The sequence below is a fragment of the Saimiri boliviensis genome, chromosome 9 (assembly GCF_048565385.1).
Source record: "Saimiri boliviensis isolate mSaiBol1 chromosome 9, mSaiBol1.pri, whole genome shotgun sequence".
Taxonomy (NCBI): domain Eukaryota; kingdom Metazoa; phylum Chordata; class Mammalia; order Primates; family Cebidae; genus Saimiri; species Saimiri boliviensis.
The window spans coordinates 47,821,625-47,837,902 of NC_133457.1; the positions used below are offsets into that span (position 1 = coordinate 47,821,625).

Genomic DNA, 16,278 nt, shown 5'->3' on the forward strand with positions numbered 1-16,278 from the left:
TCTTTGAAAAGATTAATAAAGTCAGTAAATCCTACCTAGACTGATCAAGAAAGTTAAATAAAAGGGGAGGGAGGCAGCATAAATTACCAATATTAGGAATGAAAGAGGAGATACTTTATAAATCCTACATATAGTAAAGGGCAGTTAAGGAATGTGATCAAACTTTATGTCAACAAATTCAACAGCCTAGATGAAGTGAACATATTTCATCACAACTTAGCAAAACTCACAGAATATAAAAATCTGATAGTCTTATATCTTCTAGCCCACGTGTCTTCGCTTGTGAATTCTAGCAAACATTTAAAAGAAATAATGCCGATCTTAACACAAACTTTCAGAAAAGAGGGGACATTCTTCCCAACGTTTTATTAGACTAGCTTATTCCAGATACCCAAATTAGATGTGGCATTAAAAGAAATGAAAATATTTGCATCCCCTAAAAGTAGATGCAAAAACTCCTAAGACAATAACATGAGATCAAATCTGGCAGCATGTAAGAAGGATAATAGTCATGACCAAATGGGATTTATTTTAGAAATAGAAAGTTAGTTTGCAATGTGATTTTCCACATGATCAATATTCAACATCCAAGTTTTTTTTTTCACCTTCCACTGTCTGACTAAGAATGTTTTTTTATCAACATCCAATTTTAATAAAAATGTTCAACAAACAGGGATAACAGGAGACTTCCTCAACCTTGTGATAAAGGCATATAAAATATCTTACTGCAAACAACATACTTAATAGTAAAAGAAAGACCATTTTTCTGTAAAGTCAAGAATAGGACAAGATATTCATTCTAAGCCCTTCTTTCTAACCTTTTACTAGAAGTCCAGTGTGTTAAGATGAACAAAATAAGTAAAATCGTTTTTATTTGCAGATGGCATTATTATCCGTGTGAAAATTCTAAAGAATCCTCAAAAGAGAAACTGTAATAAGTAACTTTAGCAAAGTTACAGAGTATAAGATCTGTACAAAAACTAATTCTTTTTCCATATACTAGCAGCAAACCAATTGAAAATTCAAAATGTTTAAGAGGCTTAAAGATTCTGCTTAAGATAGCATTTCAAAATATAAAATACACAGCTATAAACTTAACAACATATGTGCAAGCCCTCTACCCTAAAAAGTCTAAAGTATTGAGAGATGGAAAACCTAAATAAATGAAGGGATTATATCATGTTCATGGATTTGAAGACAACATTGTTAAGGTGTACATTCTTCTCAGTTTGATCTTTACACTCAATCCCAGTGAAAATCCCTGGCAAGTTTTATGTAATTGAAAATACGATTCTAAAGTTTTTATAAGATTACAAGGAGGATAGCCAAAACAATCCATATAAAGAACAATGTTGGAGGATTTACATTACCTGCTTTCCAGACTTGCCATGAAGCCACATTAATGAAGACAGTGTATTATTGGTATAGCAATAAGCAAATAGATAAATTGGAGCGAAAAGAGTCTGCCCAAATACATGTTTATGGAGTTAATTCATCTTCATTTAAGGCACCAAAGCATTCAGTGAGTAAAGAAAGTGCTTTTCAAAAGCTGGTGCTGGAACAACTGACTATCTCTGTGAAAAAAAGTGAATCTTGACCCATACCTCACACCATATACAAAACTTAATTCAAAATGTTATAAATGTATTAATAAAAGCTAAAACAATAAAACTTCTTGAAGCAAATTTAGAAGAAAATTTTGATCAAGACTCTGAAATCACTAACCATAAAAGAAAAGAATTGAGACTATAGATTTCACCAAAATCAAAAAAATTTCCACTTACCAAAAGATGCTATTAAAAAAAGAATAGATAAGCCACAGACTAGGAGAAAAAATATTTTGCAGAACATTCATGTGCATGGGACTGGTATCCAGAGTATATAACCAACACCTACAATTCAAGCTAAAGGCACAGAACCCAGTTTTTTAGATGGGGAAAAAATATTTTTGAAGGGCCATTTCACAAAGCAAGATATACAAATAATAAGCAATGGAAAAGTGCCCAACATCATTAGCCAACAGGTAAATGTAAATTAAAAACACGATAAGATACCTCTATACTATAATCCCAGTGGAATGGAAAAAACTTAAAAGGCATACCCAATATTAGCAAGACTGGAGCGATTGGAATTTTTATACACTGATACTGGGAGTATAAAATAGATAGAAGCACTTTTCATATCTATCTGGCAGTTTCTCATAAAGTAAATTACACGCCTACCCTAGGACCCCGCAATTCTATTCTTAGATATTTACCAAAAGGAAGGGCAAGTAGGTTTAAAAAGTGTTTTGTACAAGACTGTTCATAATAACTAAACTGAAGACCATCCAATACCAGTCAACAGGACAATAGATAAGTAAATTGTGGTGCACATTAAGCATCCCTAATCTGAAAATCAGAAATTTGAAATGCTCCAAAATTAGAAACTTTTAGCATCAGCCTGATGCCACAAATAGAAAATCTACATCTGGCATCACGGGATGAGTTGCAGTCAAAATGCAGGTGCACAACACACAGTTTATTTGCATCTCAAGGGACAGAAGACCCTCCCAGCCCTCTTCAACTGCAGTATACCTTTTTGGCATACACCCAGATTCCCCACCCAAGCACATCCACAGAGGGTAATAAAATGGCACACATGTAGGCCAGACGTACCAATGTGCAGGTTCCCCACAATGCCCCAAATGGGACCCAGGCCTGTGTGAATTACTCACTGTGTTATTTTGCTTATTCTTTGTTCTGGTGTGAAGATAGTGTTGAAAATGTCAAAAAGGACTGCAGCTACCCCTATTGTTGTCTGTGTCAAGAAAAATAGGAGGCATTTATATTTACCTGTAGCATAGAATGTCAAGTTGTTGGAGAAACTAGACAGCAGTATAAGTGTGAACTGTCTTTCAGAAGAGTATGATGTTAGAACGTCCATATATGTCCTGAGGAAACAGAAGGGTAAGCTGTTGATATTCTGTGCTGAAAGTGATGAGCAGAAGTTGATGAAAAAGAGAATACTGCATAAAGCTACAAATGAAGATAGCAATCATGTATTGAAGTACCGTATCTGTCAGCACTGCAGTGAATACGTGCCTTTTAATAGCAGGCTGATAATGAAACAAACATTTCTGTCACAGTGTACTGGAAACTGAAGAGAACTATGAACATTCAACAGACTGGTTGCAAAAATTTAAGACACAGTGCTCACTTCAGCAGTACATATACTGAAAAAAAAAATACCTGGAATGATACAGAGAAGTTTAGCATGGCCCCTGGGCAAGCATGACATGCAAATTCATGAAGCATTTCATATTAAAAATAATAATAATAAAAAAAACAATAGGCCAGGCAAGGTGGCTCATACCTATAATCCCAGCACTTTGGGAGGCCAAAGTGGGCAGATCACTTGAGGTCAGGAGTTCGAGACCAGCCTGGCCAACTAAAGTCAAGTCAGACCAGCCTGACTTTACTAAAAATACAAAAATTAGATGGGTGTGATGGTGCATACCTGTAGTCCCAGCTATTCAGGAGGCTGAGGCATGAGAATTGCTTGAACCCAGGAGGCAGAGGTTGCAGTGAGCTGAGATTGTGCCACTGCACCCCAGCCTGGATGACAGAGTGATACTCAGTCTCAAATAAATCAATTTTAAAAGACACAGCATTGAATTTTTAAATGTTTGGCATGATAAAGCACCTGCTGATCATGAAACAAGAGAAATTCATTGACACACTTGCCAAGGTCTTTGCTAATGATGCCAGAACAAGTCTGTAATAGTGATTAAACATCACTGTTTGGGCATTATTGCTCCACAAAGACACTGACTGCAGCTGATAAAACAGCCCTTCCAAGAATTAAGGATGCCAAGGACCAAATAACTGTGCTGGGATATACTTATGCAGCAGGCATGCATAAGTAAACTTGCTGTGATAGGCAAAAGCTTACTCACTGTTTTCAAGGAGTGAATTTATTACCAGTCCAATGTTATGCTAATAAAAAGGCATGGATCACCAGGGACATTTTTTTCAGATTGGTTTCACAAACATTTTGTACCAGCAACCTGTGCTCACTGCAGAGAGGCTGACTGGATGATGACTGCAGGATTTCATTATATCTTGACAACTGTTCTGCTCATCATCCAGCTGAAATTCTCATCAAAAATAATGTTTATGGTTCATGCCTGTAATCTCAGCATGCCTGTAATCTTAGCACTTTGGGAGGATTGCCTGAGCCCAGGAGTTCAAGCCCACCCTGGGCAGCACTGCAAGACCCAATCTCTAAAAAAAAAAAAAATTAACTGGATATTGTGGTTTGTGCCTGTATTCTCAGCTACCTGGGAGGCTGAAGTGAGAGGATCACTTGAACCCAGGAAGTCAAGGCTGCAGTGAGCCATCATTGCCTCACTGCACTCCAGCCTGGGCATCAGAGTAAATCCCTGTCTCAAAACAAAAACAAAAATGTTTGTATCTTTATGCCATGTACTTTCTCCCAAGTATGACTTCATTAATTCAGCCATGTCACCAGTAATATCCAAAAAATTGTTGCTAAGGTCATTGTCAAGAAGCTTTTTTCCTGTGTTTTATTCTAGTAGTTTTATAGTTTAAGGTCTTTATGTTTAGTTTTTAATCCATTTTGAGTTGATTTTGTTTATGGTAAGATAAAAGTCCAAGTTTATTCTTCTTCATGTGGATATTCAGTTGTTTCAACACCATTTATTGAAGAGACAATCCTTACCCTATTGTGTATTCTTGGCAACCTTGTCAAAAATCAGATAGTATAAATTATGGATTGATTTATGGGCTCCCTATTTTGTTGCATTGGTCTATATGTCTTATTGAAAAGACTTGTACGTATGTTTCCCCTTTGCATTTTCTCTTTTGTAGTTTGCCTGTTTATATTTGCTCTCCCATTTTTCTTTTTTTGATTTCTAGCTACTTTGTATATTAGAAATAGTTTTCCTCAGTATCACATCTGTCTTTTCCTTTGTATATGTCATCTTCTGTCATACATATTATCTTTTAATTAAAAAATGTCTTTCCCCTCAAGGCTGTCAGGATTTTTTCTGTCTTCCTTGAATAGAAGGAAGTGATACAGAATAAGTCTTTTTTCCTCAGTATACAGAATAATTATTTGTACTCTTGAAAAACAAAATTTTATTACTCGAAATCATCAATACCCATCTAGATTTTCTTCTGATACATTTATTATTTTGCTATTGTGATACTTGTTTTTATATATGGTAGGAAGTTAGAAGTGTATGTGCTTTTTTTTTTTCAGCTGGATAGCTACTTAGGACATCATCATTATTTAAATACCTAAAGGACATACATTTGGGTCTATTATTGAACTTTATTCTGTACTTCTGGTCTATGGGTCTCTTTCAGTGCCAATAGTAGTGTTTTGATTACAGTAACTTTATCAAAAGTGACAGGATCTGGTAAGACAAGTCCCTGGTTACTTTTTACTGTTCATACATTCATTCTTCCATATTAACACTGGTATCTTATTCTTTTTTTAAAAAGGTTATTTTAAACTATTGATATCCTGAGTGAAATTACTTTAAATGTGTAAGTTCATTTGAAATGATGGGTATTGCTATACTACAGAATTTGTAAAGTAACAGATTAATGCTCTGTGATTTATGATAGAATAATTGTAATAGATTTACACTTAAAATTTGATTTTCTGCTGCCTTGCTTATTTGCACTTTAGTGGCTACCGTTTGGGTGATAGCTTCAGAGGACTTTGCAGTAGCAGCCATATTCTAGGGCCCTTTGAAACAATGAATGGCATATGACTTATTCATGCAATAAAATGGAAGAGTTTCATTAGTTAAGATTTTGTTTTTCATGAGCACAAATGGTTATTCTGTATATGGAGGAAAAAAGACTTATTCTGTGTGTTGAGATTACAGAATTTTTGTACTTTTTATCCTTCTCTTCAATCTTTGTATTCAGAAGCGATTGTTGGAAGCCATGGAGACATGTAACCACTCCCTCAAAAAGGAAGAGAGGAAAAGGAACCAACATAGTGAGTGCTTAATGTGCTGGTATGATAGAGACACAGAGTTTATCTATCCTTCTCCATGGCCAGAAAAGTTCCCTGCCATAGAACGATGTTGTACGAGGTAATGTTATTCGGTAATTTTTCAGCAACAAAAGAGCCCTCCTAACAAGGGTGTGGGGTGTGGGGGAGAGGGAGCTTTGAATGTCTATTTGGAGAATTAGCAAATAGTTTAGACAATTGATAACCAATGAGTTGCATCTAACTTGCTGAGTGAGTTATAATTGTTGTGTCTATAATTCTCTACTTGGGTCAGATTCTGCATCTCTTTCCTTCTTCTGTTAAAAGTGTTTGAATTTTTTCTCTAGTGTATATCCCTGCACTTTGTCTCCCTCAAATGGATATGTGAATTTTTGTTTCCATTGTCAATGTCTCTGCTCCCAGCATCATTTGATGTGCTGTGACATTGATGATTATACTGCCCAGCCACCCAACTAGAAAGAAGAAAATAAGAAATAAAATAGCTCCATTTTTTCTCTTCATTAAAATGTCTTCCTTGTTTTTTCTCTTCTCTCATCTTCCTTGCAAATACTCTAACCAGGTAGCAATTGAGTTGCAAATAAAGTGAACATCTCTCAGTTATAACTTTTCCTTTTGCTAAAGCAAAGAGAAAAATAAAATAAGCATTATAAAATGTTTATTTTCTATTCTGGATTTTGGAACATGGACGATATAGAGATCTGTGTTATGCTTCACATTTTCTCTTAAATATTGTATATAGTATATAATTTTGTTTTAGATTAGTGGGGAAAATCTCTGCTTAGTAATCTACAGGCATGATTATGTCTAGACCAGTAACAATAGAGAAACTGGTTATCTGCTTGTGTTTTCTTTGTCTGGAACTAATTGTCATTTTCTTCTTCTTTTTTTTTTTGACACGGAGTCTCGCTCTGTCGGTTAGGCTGAAATGCAGTGGCGCAATCTCAACTCACTGCAACCTCTGCCTCCCAGGTTCGAGCGATTCTCCTTCCTCAGCCTCCTGAGTAGCTGGGCCTGCAGGCACATGCCACCATGCCTGGCTAATTTTTGTAGTTTTAGTGGAGACGGGGTTTCACCATGTTGGCCAGGATGCATTCTCTCCTTTAAAAGCAAGGATGCTCTTACAGTTTATTCGAGGGAAAGTTAAAAAACTAATTGCTTATAATGTTTTAATTTTAAATTAAATGCCTTGATTTATTTTCTAGGTATAAAATAATATCATTAGATGCTTGGCGTGTAGACATAAGCAAAAACAAAATAACCAGAGTTGACCAGAAGGCATTATATTTTTGCGGATTTCCTACTCTGAAACACATCAAACACAAAGTCAGTGGCTATTTAGTTCAGAATTTTTTCACTTTATTAAGTGTGAAGTGATTATGGAGAAATAATTAAAATTAAATTCTTTGAATTCTTTTGAAGTTTTTTTTGAAGAAAAGTGGTGTTCAAGTATTCCAGCAAAGCAGTCGTGGAGAAAACATGATGTTGGAAATCTTAGTGGACACAGAATCAGATGAACTTGTAAGTGTTTTATTTATCATTAATTTATTAGATACTTATTATGTATTAAACTGTAGCTGCTGGGCTGTTTACCAAAGAGGTATTACATGTTATAACTCCGGAAATTCAGAGCCTAAATAAGGATAAAGCAAAGAAACAATCATACTAATTAGATAATAGTTCAAGAACCTGTATCATTGTGACACAATGAATATACACATTTTCTAGGAATTTTTAAAAGGAGATGAGCTATGTAAACCAAAAGTTAAGTATAGACTTGTAAATGAGAATAGGCTTGAGCTGAGTGCTGAAAAAAACAGGTTAGGACAAAAAAAAGGAGGAGAAAGGCATTCTAGTCCAAAGAAATATCATGAGCCAGTCATTTCGGTAAAAAATGTGATATATTACTGCTTTTAACCTTTTTGTGCGTCTGAACTATTTCTTAACACTTATTCTTTTCTGTAGAATAAATGTGATATGTTTGAGGACAAGGAATAAATAAGCCTTATTGAAGCAGAGGGTTTGTGTTGGGAACTAGTGGAAGGTAAGGTTGAAAAAAACAGATTGAGGCCAGATTATGGAGAACCTTGAGTACCAGGCTAAGGACTCTTTTTTCTCATGACCTTTATCTTGAAATTGGTATTTTCATAAAGATTAATGTGGTGGTAGTATAATAAACTAAATTACACAAGAGAGAAATGGAAGAAAACGGGAAAGCTTTCAAGTTTAATGGTTGTCGCATCAGGTGATAGAGACATAAACTATGGAAGTAGCAGTAGATCTAGATGAGCAAGATGACATTAAACTGATAGGTTCATTATTTGTGCAAATACAGGGTGTGAAAAGAGAAACTAATAGTAAATATGACTGAGATATTCAGGCTAATTAACTAAAAAAATTACAGTTACTGGAGTAGGAAAGTTAAAACAGAGAAGTTGATGGTTTAGGGGATTGAAATGGTAAATAATGATGGAATTTTAAGGTGACATAGGATGTTTAACTGTAACTGCCTTGCCAGCCTTTCTTAACTAGTGTTTCATAAGATGGATAAGCCCTAATGCCCTAAGTCATTCATTGTACGTAATAAATTAACTTACCTTTTGTGCGTTTAGCACAGTAGTAATTATGTACCATCCTTGAGAGAATTGAGCAAGTAGACATTTTTGCTAGAGCTTAGAGAGAGATAAGAATATTCAAGTCATCAACAAAGAATTGATGACTTGAGGTTCATTTCCCTGGTGACAAGGTACATTGAGTGTTCATGGTCTCAGCATAAAGAAATGGCCACAGTTATAAATGGTGAAGAGGAAGCCGATAGAAACAGAGAGGTAAGAAAGAAGGATTCCAAAGTTAAATAGTACCACAGAAAAATGGAGCAGAGGATGTAATCTGCATAAATCTGAAGAATGAAAACTCAAATAAGATCTGTGAATTTGTCTATTAGAACATCAATGTTGATCTTTGAAAATTCCATTTCAGTAGATTGGTGGAAGCAGAATTTCAGTTCCTGAGAATGAGGCTTAGGATTGGGTAGATGGGAAGTCAAGGTAGTAAGTATTAAGCCCTAGGTCAAGAAGTTCATCATTTATTTATTTTTTATTTTTTTATTTTTTTACTTTTTTTTTTATTTTAGGTTTTGGGGTACATTTAAAGAACATGCAAGATAGTTGCATAGGTACACACATGGCAGTGTGATTTGCTGCCTTCCTCTCCTTCACCTATATCTGGCATTTCTCCCCATGTTATCCCTCCCCAACTCCCCACCCCTCACTGTCCCTCCCCTATTTCCCCGCAACAGACCCAGTGTGTAGTGCTTCCCTCCCTGTGTCCATGCGTTCTCATTGTTCAACACCCGCCTATGAGTGAGAACATGTGGTGTTTGATTTTCTGCTCTTGTGTCAGTTTGCTGAGAATGATGGTTTCCAGGTTCATCCATGTCCCTACAGAGGACACAAACTCCATCATTTTTGATGGCTGCATAATATTCCATGGTATATATGTGCCACATTTTCCCTGTCCAGTCTATCATCGATGGGCATTTGGGTTGGTTCCGGTCTTTGCTATTGTAAACAGTGCTGCAGTGATCATTCGTGTGCATATGTCCTTATAGTAGAATGATTTATAATCCTTTGGATATATACCCAGTAATGGGATTGCTGGGTCAAATGGAATTTCTATTTCTAGGTCCTTAAGGAATTGCCACACTGTCTTCCGCAATGGTTGAACTAATTTACACTCCCACCAACAGTGTAAAAGTGTTCCTATTTCTCCACATCCTCTCCAGCATCTGTTGTCTCTAGATTTTTTAATGATCGCCATTCTAACTGGCGTGAGATGGTATCTCAATGTAGTTTTGATTTGCATTTCTCTAATGACCAGTGATGATGAGCATTTTTTCATGTTTGTTGGCCTCATGTATGTCTTCTTTTGTAAAGTATCCGTTCATATCCTTTGCCCACTTTTGAATGGACTTGTTTGTTTTTATCTTGTAAAACTCTTTTAGTTCTTTGTAAATTCTGGATATCAGCCCTTTGTCAGATGGGTAGACTGCAAAAGTTTTTTCCCATTCTCTTGGTTGCCGATTAACTCTAATGACTGTTTCTTTTGCCGTGCAGAAGCTGTGGAGTTTGATTAGGTCCCATTTGTCTATTTTGGCTTTTGTTGCCAATGCTTTTGGTGTTTTGGTCATGAAGTCCTTGCCTACGCCTATGTCCTGAATGGTTTTGCCTAGATTTTCTTCTCGGGTTTTTATGGTGTTAGGTCTTATGTTTAAGTCTTTAATCCATCTGGAGTTAATTTTAGTGTAAGGTGTCAGGAAGGGGTCCAGTTTCTGCTTTCTGCACATGGTGAGTTTTCCCAACACCATTTATTAAACAGGGAATCCTTTCCCCATTGCTTGTTTTTGTCAGGTTTGTCAAAGATCAGATGGTTGTAGATATGTTGTGTTGCCTCCAAGGCCTCTGTTCTGTTCCATTGGTCTCTATCTCTGTTTTGGTACCAGTACCATGCTGTTTTGATTACTGTAGCCTTGTAGTATAGTTTGAAGTCTGGTAGTGTGATGTCTCCTGCTTTGTTCTTTTTGCTTAGAATTGACTTGGCTATGTGGGCTCTCTTTTGATTCCATATGAAGTTTAAGGTGTTTTTTTTTCCAGTCCTTGGAAGAAGGTCATTGGTAGCTTGATGGGGATAGTGATGAATCTGTAAATTACTTTGGGCAGTACGGCCATTTTCACGATACTGATTCTTGCTAACCGTGAACATGGAATGTTTCTCCATCTGTTTGTGTCCTCTCTTATTTTGTTGAGCAGTGGTTTGTACTTCTCTTTGAAGAGGTCCTTTATGTTCCTTGTTAGTTTTATTCCTATGTATTTTATTCTCTTTGTAGCAATTGTGAATGGCAATTCATTCTTGATTTGGCTCTCTTTAAGACTGTTATTGGTGTATAGGAATGCTTGTGATTTTTGCACATTTATATTGTATCCTGAGACTGCTGAAGTTGCTTATCAGTTTCAGGAGATTTTGGGCTGAGACAATGGGGTCTTCTAGATATACAATCATATCGTCTGCAAATAGAGACAATTTGACTTCCTCCTTTCCTATTTGAATACCCTTTATTTCTTTTTCTTGCCTGATTGCTCTGGCTAGAACTTCTAGTACTATATTGAATAGGAGTGGTGAGAGAGGGCATCCTTGTCTAGTGCCAGATTTCAAAGGGAATGCTTCCAGTTTTTTCCCATAGATTTTTGCATCTATGTTTATCAAGGATATTGGCCTGTTCGTATGTCATAAATAGCTTTTATTATTTTGAGATACGTTCCGTCAATACCTAGTTTATTGAGGGTTTTTACCATAAAAGGCTGTTGAATTTTGTCAAAGGCCTTCTCTGCATCAGTTGAGATAATCATGTGGTTTTTGTCTTTGGTTCTGTTTATGTAGTGAATTACATTTATAGACTTGCATATGTTGAACTAGCCTTGCATCCCTGGGATGAAGCCTACTTGATCATGGTGGATAAGATTTTTGATGTGCTGTTGCGTTGCAGTTGGCTTGCCAGTATTTTATAGAAGATTTTTGCATCTATGTTCATCAGGGATATTGGCCTGAAGTTTTCTTTTCTTGTTGAGTCTCTGCCGGGTTTTGGTATCAGGATGATGTTGGTCTCATAAAATCATTTGGGAAGAATTCCCTCTTTTTGCATTATTTGGAATAGTTTCAGAAGTAATGGTACCAGCTCCTCTTTGTATGTCTGATAAAATTTGGTTGTGAACCCATCTGGACCTGGGCTTTTTTTGGGTGGTAGGCTCTTTTTTTTTTTTTTTTTTTTTTTTTTTTTGAGACAGAGTTTTGCTCTTGTTACCCAGGCTGGAGTGCAATGGCGCGATCTCGGCTCACCGCAACCTCCGCCTCCTGGGTTCAGGCAATTCTCCTGCCTCAGCCTCTTGAGTAGCTCGGATTACAGGCATGTGCCACCATGCCCAGCTAATTTTTTGTATTTTTAGTAGAGACGGGGTTTCACCATATTGACTAGGATGATCTCGATCTCTTGACCTCATGATCCACCCGCCTCGGCCTCCCAAAGTGCTGGGATTACAGGCTTGAGCCACCGCGCCCGGCTGGGTGGTAGGCTCTTAATTGCTGCCTCAACTTCAGACCTTGTTACTGGTCTATTCAGGGTTTCGACTTCTTCCTGGTTTAGGCTTGGGAGGAGGCAAGTGTCCAGGAATTTATCCATTTCTTCCAGGTTTATTAGTTTATGTGCATAGAATTGTTTGTAATAATCTCTGATGATGGTTTGAATTTCTGTGGAATCTGTGGTGATATCCCCTTTATCGTTTTTTATTGCATCTATTTGGTTATTCTCTCTTTTCTTCTTTATTAATCTGGCTAGTGGTCTGTCTATGTTGTTGATTACTTTGAAAAACCAGCTCCTGGATTTATTGATTTTTTGAAGGGTTTTTTGTGTCTCTATCTCCTTTAGTTCTGCTCTGATGTTAGTTATTTCTTGTCTTCTGCTAGCTTTTGAGTTTTTTTTTATCTTGCTCCTCTAGCTCTTTCAATTTTCATGAGAGGGTGTCAATTTCCTCTCTCTCCTTGCTTCTCATGTGGGCCCTTATTGCTTTATATTTTCCTCTAGAGACTGCTTTAAATGTGTCCCAGAGATTCGGGTATGTCGTGTCTTCGTTCTCATTGGTTTCGAGGAACATCTTTATTTCTGCCTTCATTTCATTGTTTATCGAGTCAACATTCAAGAGCCAGTTGTTCAGTTTCCATGAGGCTGTGTGGTTCTGAGTTACTTTCTGAATTCTGAGTTCTAACTTGATTGCGCTGTGGTCTAAGAGACAGTTTGTTATGATTTCCATTCTTTTGCATTTGCTGAGGAGTAATTTGCTTCCAATTACGTGGTCAGTTTTAGAGTAGGTGTGATGTGGTGCTGAGAAGAGTGTATATTCTGTGGATTTCGGGTGGAGAGTTCTGTAAATGTCTATTAGGTTTGCTTGTTCCAGGTCTGAGTTCAAGTCCTGGATATCCTTGTTAATTTTCTGTCTCGTTGATCTGTCTAATATTGACAATGGGGTGTTAAAGTCTCCCTCTATTATTATGTGGGAGTCTAAGTCTCTTTATAAGTCATTAAGAACTCCCTTTATGTATCTGGGTGCTCCTGTATTGGGTGCGTATATATTTAGGATTGTTAGCTCTTCTTGTTGCATTGATTCTTTTACCGTTGTGTAATGTCCTTCTTTGTCTCTTTTGATCTTTGTTGGTTTAAAGTCTATTTTATCAGAGATGAGAATTGCAACTCCTGCTTTTTTTTGCTCTCCATTTGCTTGGTAAATCTTCCTCCATCCCTTTATTTTGAGCCTTTGTGTATCCTTGCATGTGAGATGGGTTTCCTGGATACAGCACACCAATGTGTTTTGGCTTTTTATCCGATTTGCCAGTCTGTGTCTTTTGACTGGGGCATTTATTCCATTTACATTTAGGGTTAATACTGTTACGTGTGAGTTTGATACTACCATTTTGATGCTAGCTGGCTGTTTTGCCCGTTAGTTGATGCAGATTCTTGATTGTGTTGATGCTCCTTACCATTTGGTATGTTTTTGGAGTGGCTGGTACTGGTTGTTCCTTTCTATGTGTAGAGCCTCTTTCAGGAGCTCTTATAAAGCAGGCCTGGTGGTGATGAAATCTCTGAGTAGTTGCTTGTTCACAAAGGATTTTATTTTTCCTTCACTTACGAAGCTTAGTTTGGCTGGATATATGATTCTGGGTTGAAAGTTCTTTTCTTTAAGGATGTTGAATATTGGCCCCCACTCTCTTCTGGCTTGTAGGGTTTCTGCTGAGAGATCTGCTGTGAGTCTGAGGGCTTCCCTTTGTGGGTAACCTGACCTTTCTCTCTGGCTGCCCTTAGTATTTTCTCCTTCATTTCAACCCTGGTGAATCTGACGATTATGTGCCTTGGGGTTGCTCTTCTTGAAGAATATCTTTGTGGTGTTCTCTGTATTTCCTGGACTTGAATATTGGCCTGCCTTGCTAGGTTGGGGAAGTTTTCTTGGGTGATAGCCTGAAGAGTATTTTCCAGGTTGGATTCATTCTCTCTGTCACATTCAGGTACACCGATCAAACATAGATTAGGTCTTTTCATGTAGTCCCACATTTCTTGGAGACTTTGTTCATTCCTTTTTACCCTTTTTTCTCTAATCTTGCCTTCTCATTTTATTTCATTGAGTTGATCTTCGACCTCTGATATCCTTTCTTCTGCTTGGTTAATTCGGCTATTGAAACTTGTGCATGCTTCACAAAGTTCTCATGTTGTGTTTTTCAGCTCCATCAATTCACTTATATTCCTCTCTATGTTGTCCCTTCTCATTAGCATTTCATCAGATCTTTTTTCAAGGTTCTTAGTTTCTTTGCATTGGGTTAGAACATGTTCTTTCAGCTCACAGAAGTTTCTTATTACCCACCTTCTGAAGTCTGATTCTGTCATTTCATCACACTCATTCTCCATCCAGCCCTGTTTCCTTGCTGGTGAGGAGTTGTAATCCCTTGTAGGAAGAGAGGCGTTCTGGTTTCAGGTGTTTTCATCTTTTTTGCACTGGTTTCTTCCCATTTTTGTGTATTTATCCACCTGTTGTCTTTGTAGTTGCTGACTTTCAGATTGGGTCTCTGGGTGAACTTCCAGTTTGTGGATGATGAAGTTATTTCTGTTTCTTAGTTTTCCTTCTAACAGTCTGGCCCCTCTGCTGTAGGACTGCTGAGGTCCGCTCCAGGCCCTGCTTGCCTGTGGATCACCTGCAGCAGTTGCAGAACAGTAAGGGTTGCTACCAGTTTCTTCTTCTGCTGTCTTTGTCCCAGAAGGATACCTGCCAAATGTCAGTGTGTTCTCTCCTTTATAAGGTAACTCTTTGGATATAAGGGGGTCAGGGAGCTGCTTGAGGAGACAGTCTGTCCTTTATTGGAGCTCAAGTGCTGAGCTGTGAGCTCCGTTGTTCTTTCAGAGTTGCTGGGCACGTACGTTTAGGTCTGCTGCAGCAGAACTCGTAAACTCCTTATTTTTTCCCCCCAGGTGCTCTGTCCGATGGTGTTAGGGCTTTATTTATGAGTTTCCGTTGTGCTGCTGCCTTTTTTTTTCAGGGCTGCCCTGCCCAGCGAGGAGGTAGCCTAGTCACTGTCTGCCTGCAGAGGCTTTGCTGAGCTGCTGTGGGCTCTGCCCAGCTGCTGTGTGATCTTCCCTGCAGTCCTGTTTATATAGGTGTAGTTAGAACTGCCTCGGCAATGGTGGCCCGCCTCTGTAATGGTGGACTCTCTCTGTAATGGCAGGTTGCCTCAGCATGGCGGACTACCTCCCTAGTGGTGGAGTGTCTCAATAATGGTGGACGCCCCTCCCCCACAGAGCTGTACTGTCCCAGGTTCAGCTGTGCTTGCTGTGAAACTCTCAACCCAGGGTGTTTTCAATTACTGTTTTGTTTTTTTTTTTTTTTTTGTGGGGGTGGGTCCAGCCAAGCCTGATCACCTGACTCCCTGACTCAGAGTCTTTTTTTTTTTTTTTTTTTTTTTAATTGAACGGTTCATTCTCTCCCAGGTGTTCCAGTCGCCTTTTGAAAAGGCGCCAGGATCTGTGTGATTTCCCGTGCGGTGACTCACTGCCCTGGCTGAAACAGCGGCGCTGAGATTTATGGCGGTTTTTTTGCCCAGGAATCTCCTGGCCTGGCTCCCTGTTTTAGTTCCTTTTTAAATCACATGAATGGGAAATCTGCCTTCCTGGGTCTCCAATCGCCAGCTAAAAGGGCACCGGGACCAGTGTATTTTGTATGGAGAACCACCGCGCCAGGGCCCTGGCAAAGTAGCCGCACAGGCCAAAACAGCCGCACTGACGACCCATGGAGCTCCTCTGCCTGGGAATCTCCTGGTCTGTGGGCAATAAAAATCTCTCTGGAAATGCGGCATCCACTCACCTTCTGCGCTTTCACTGGGAGCTGCAATCCTGAGCTGTTCCTAGTCGGCCGTCTTGGGTCCTCTCTCCATCATTTATTTATTGAGGCAGAGTCTCACTCTGTTACCCAGGCTGGAGTGTAGTGGCACAATCTTGGGTCATGGCAACCTCCACCTCCCGGGTTCAAGTAATTCTCCTGCCTCAGCCTCCTGAGTAGTTGGGATTACAGGCACCTGCCACCATGCCCAGCTAATTTTTGTGTTTTTAATAGAGTCAGAGTTTCAGCATGTTGGCCAGGCTGGTCTCAAACTCCCAACCTC

General features: G+C 38.4%; 1 protein-coding gene and 1 non-coding gene across 12 annotated transcripts in view; both read left to right on the forward strand.

Annotated features, from left to right (window-relative positions):
- The window catches only part of XRN1 (5'-3' exoribonuclease 1), a 146,889-nt gene that overhangs the window by 31,595 nt on the left and 99,016 nt on the right, over positions 1–16,278 (forward strand). For all 11 annotated transcript variants that reach the window (XM_010330405.3, XM_074405802.1, XM_010330404.2 and 8 more), the window contains 3 exons: positions 5,946–6,115; positions 7,236–7,356; positions 7,453–7,551. In XM_010330405.3, coding sequence (XP_010328707.1) covers positions 5,946–6,115; positions 7,236–7,356; positions 7,453–7,551 — 390 coding nt within the window. The remainder of the gene's footprint in view (positions 1–5,945; positions 6,116–7,235; positions 7,357–7,452; positions 7,552–16,278) is intronic.
- On the forward strand, positions 3,199–3,307 carry LOC120360872 (U6 spliceosomal RNA). The gene has a single exon (XR_005577273.1). It is a non-coding gene; the product is annotated as a U6 spliceosomal RNA (small nuclear RNA).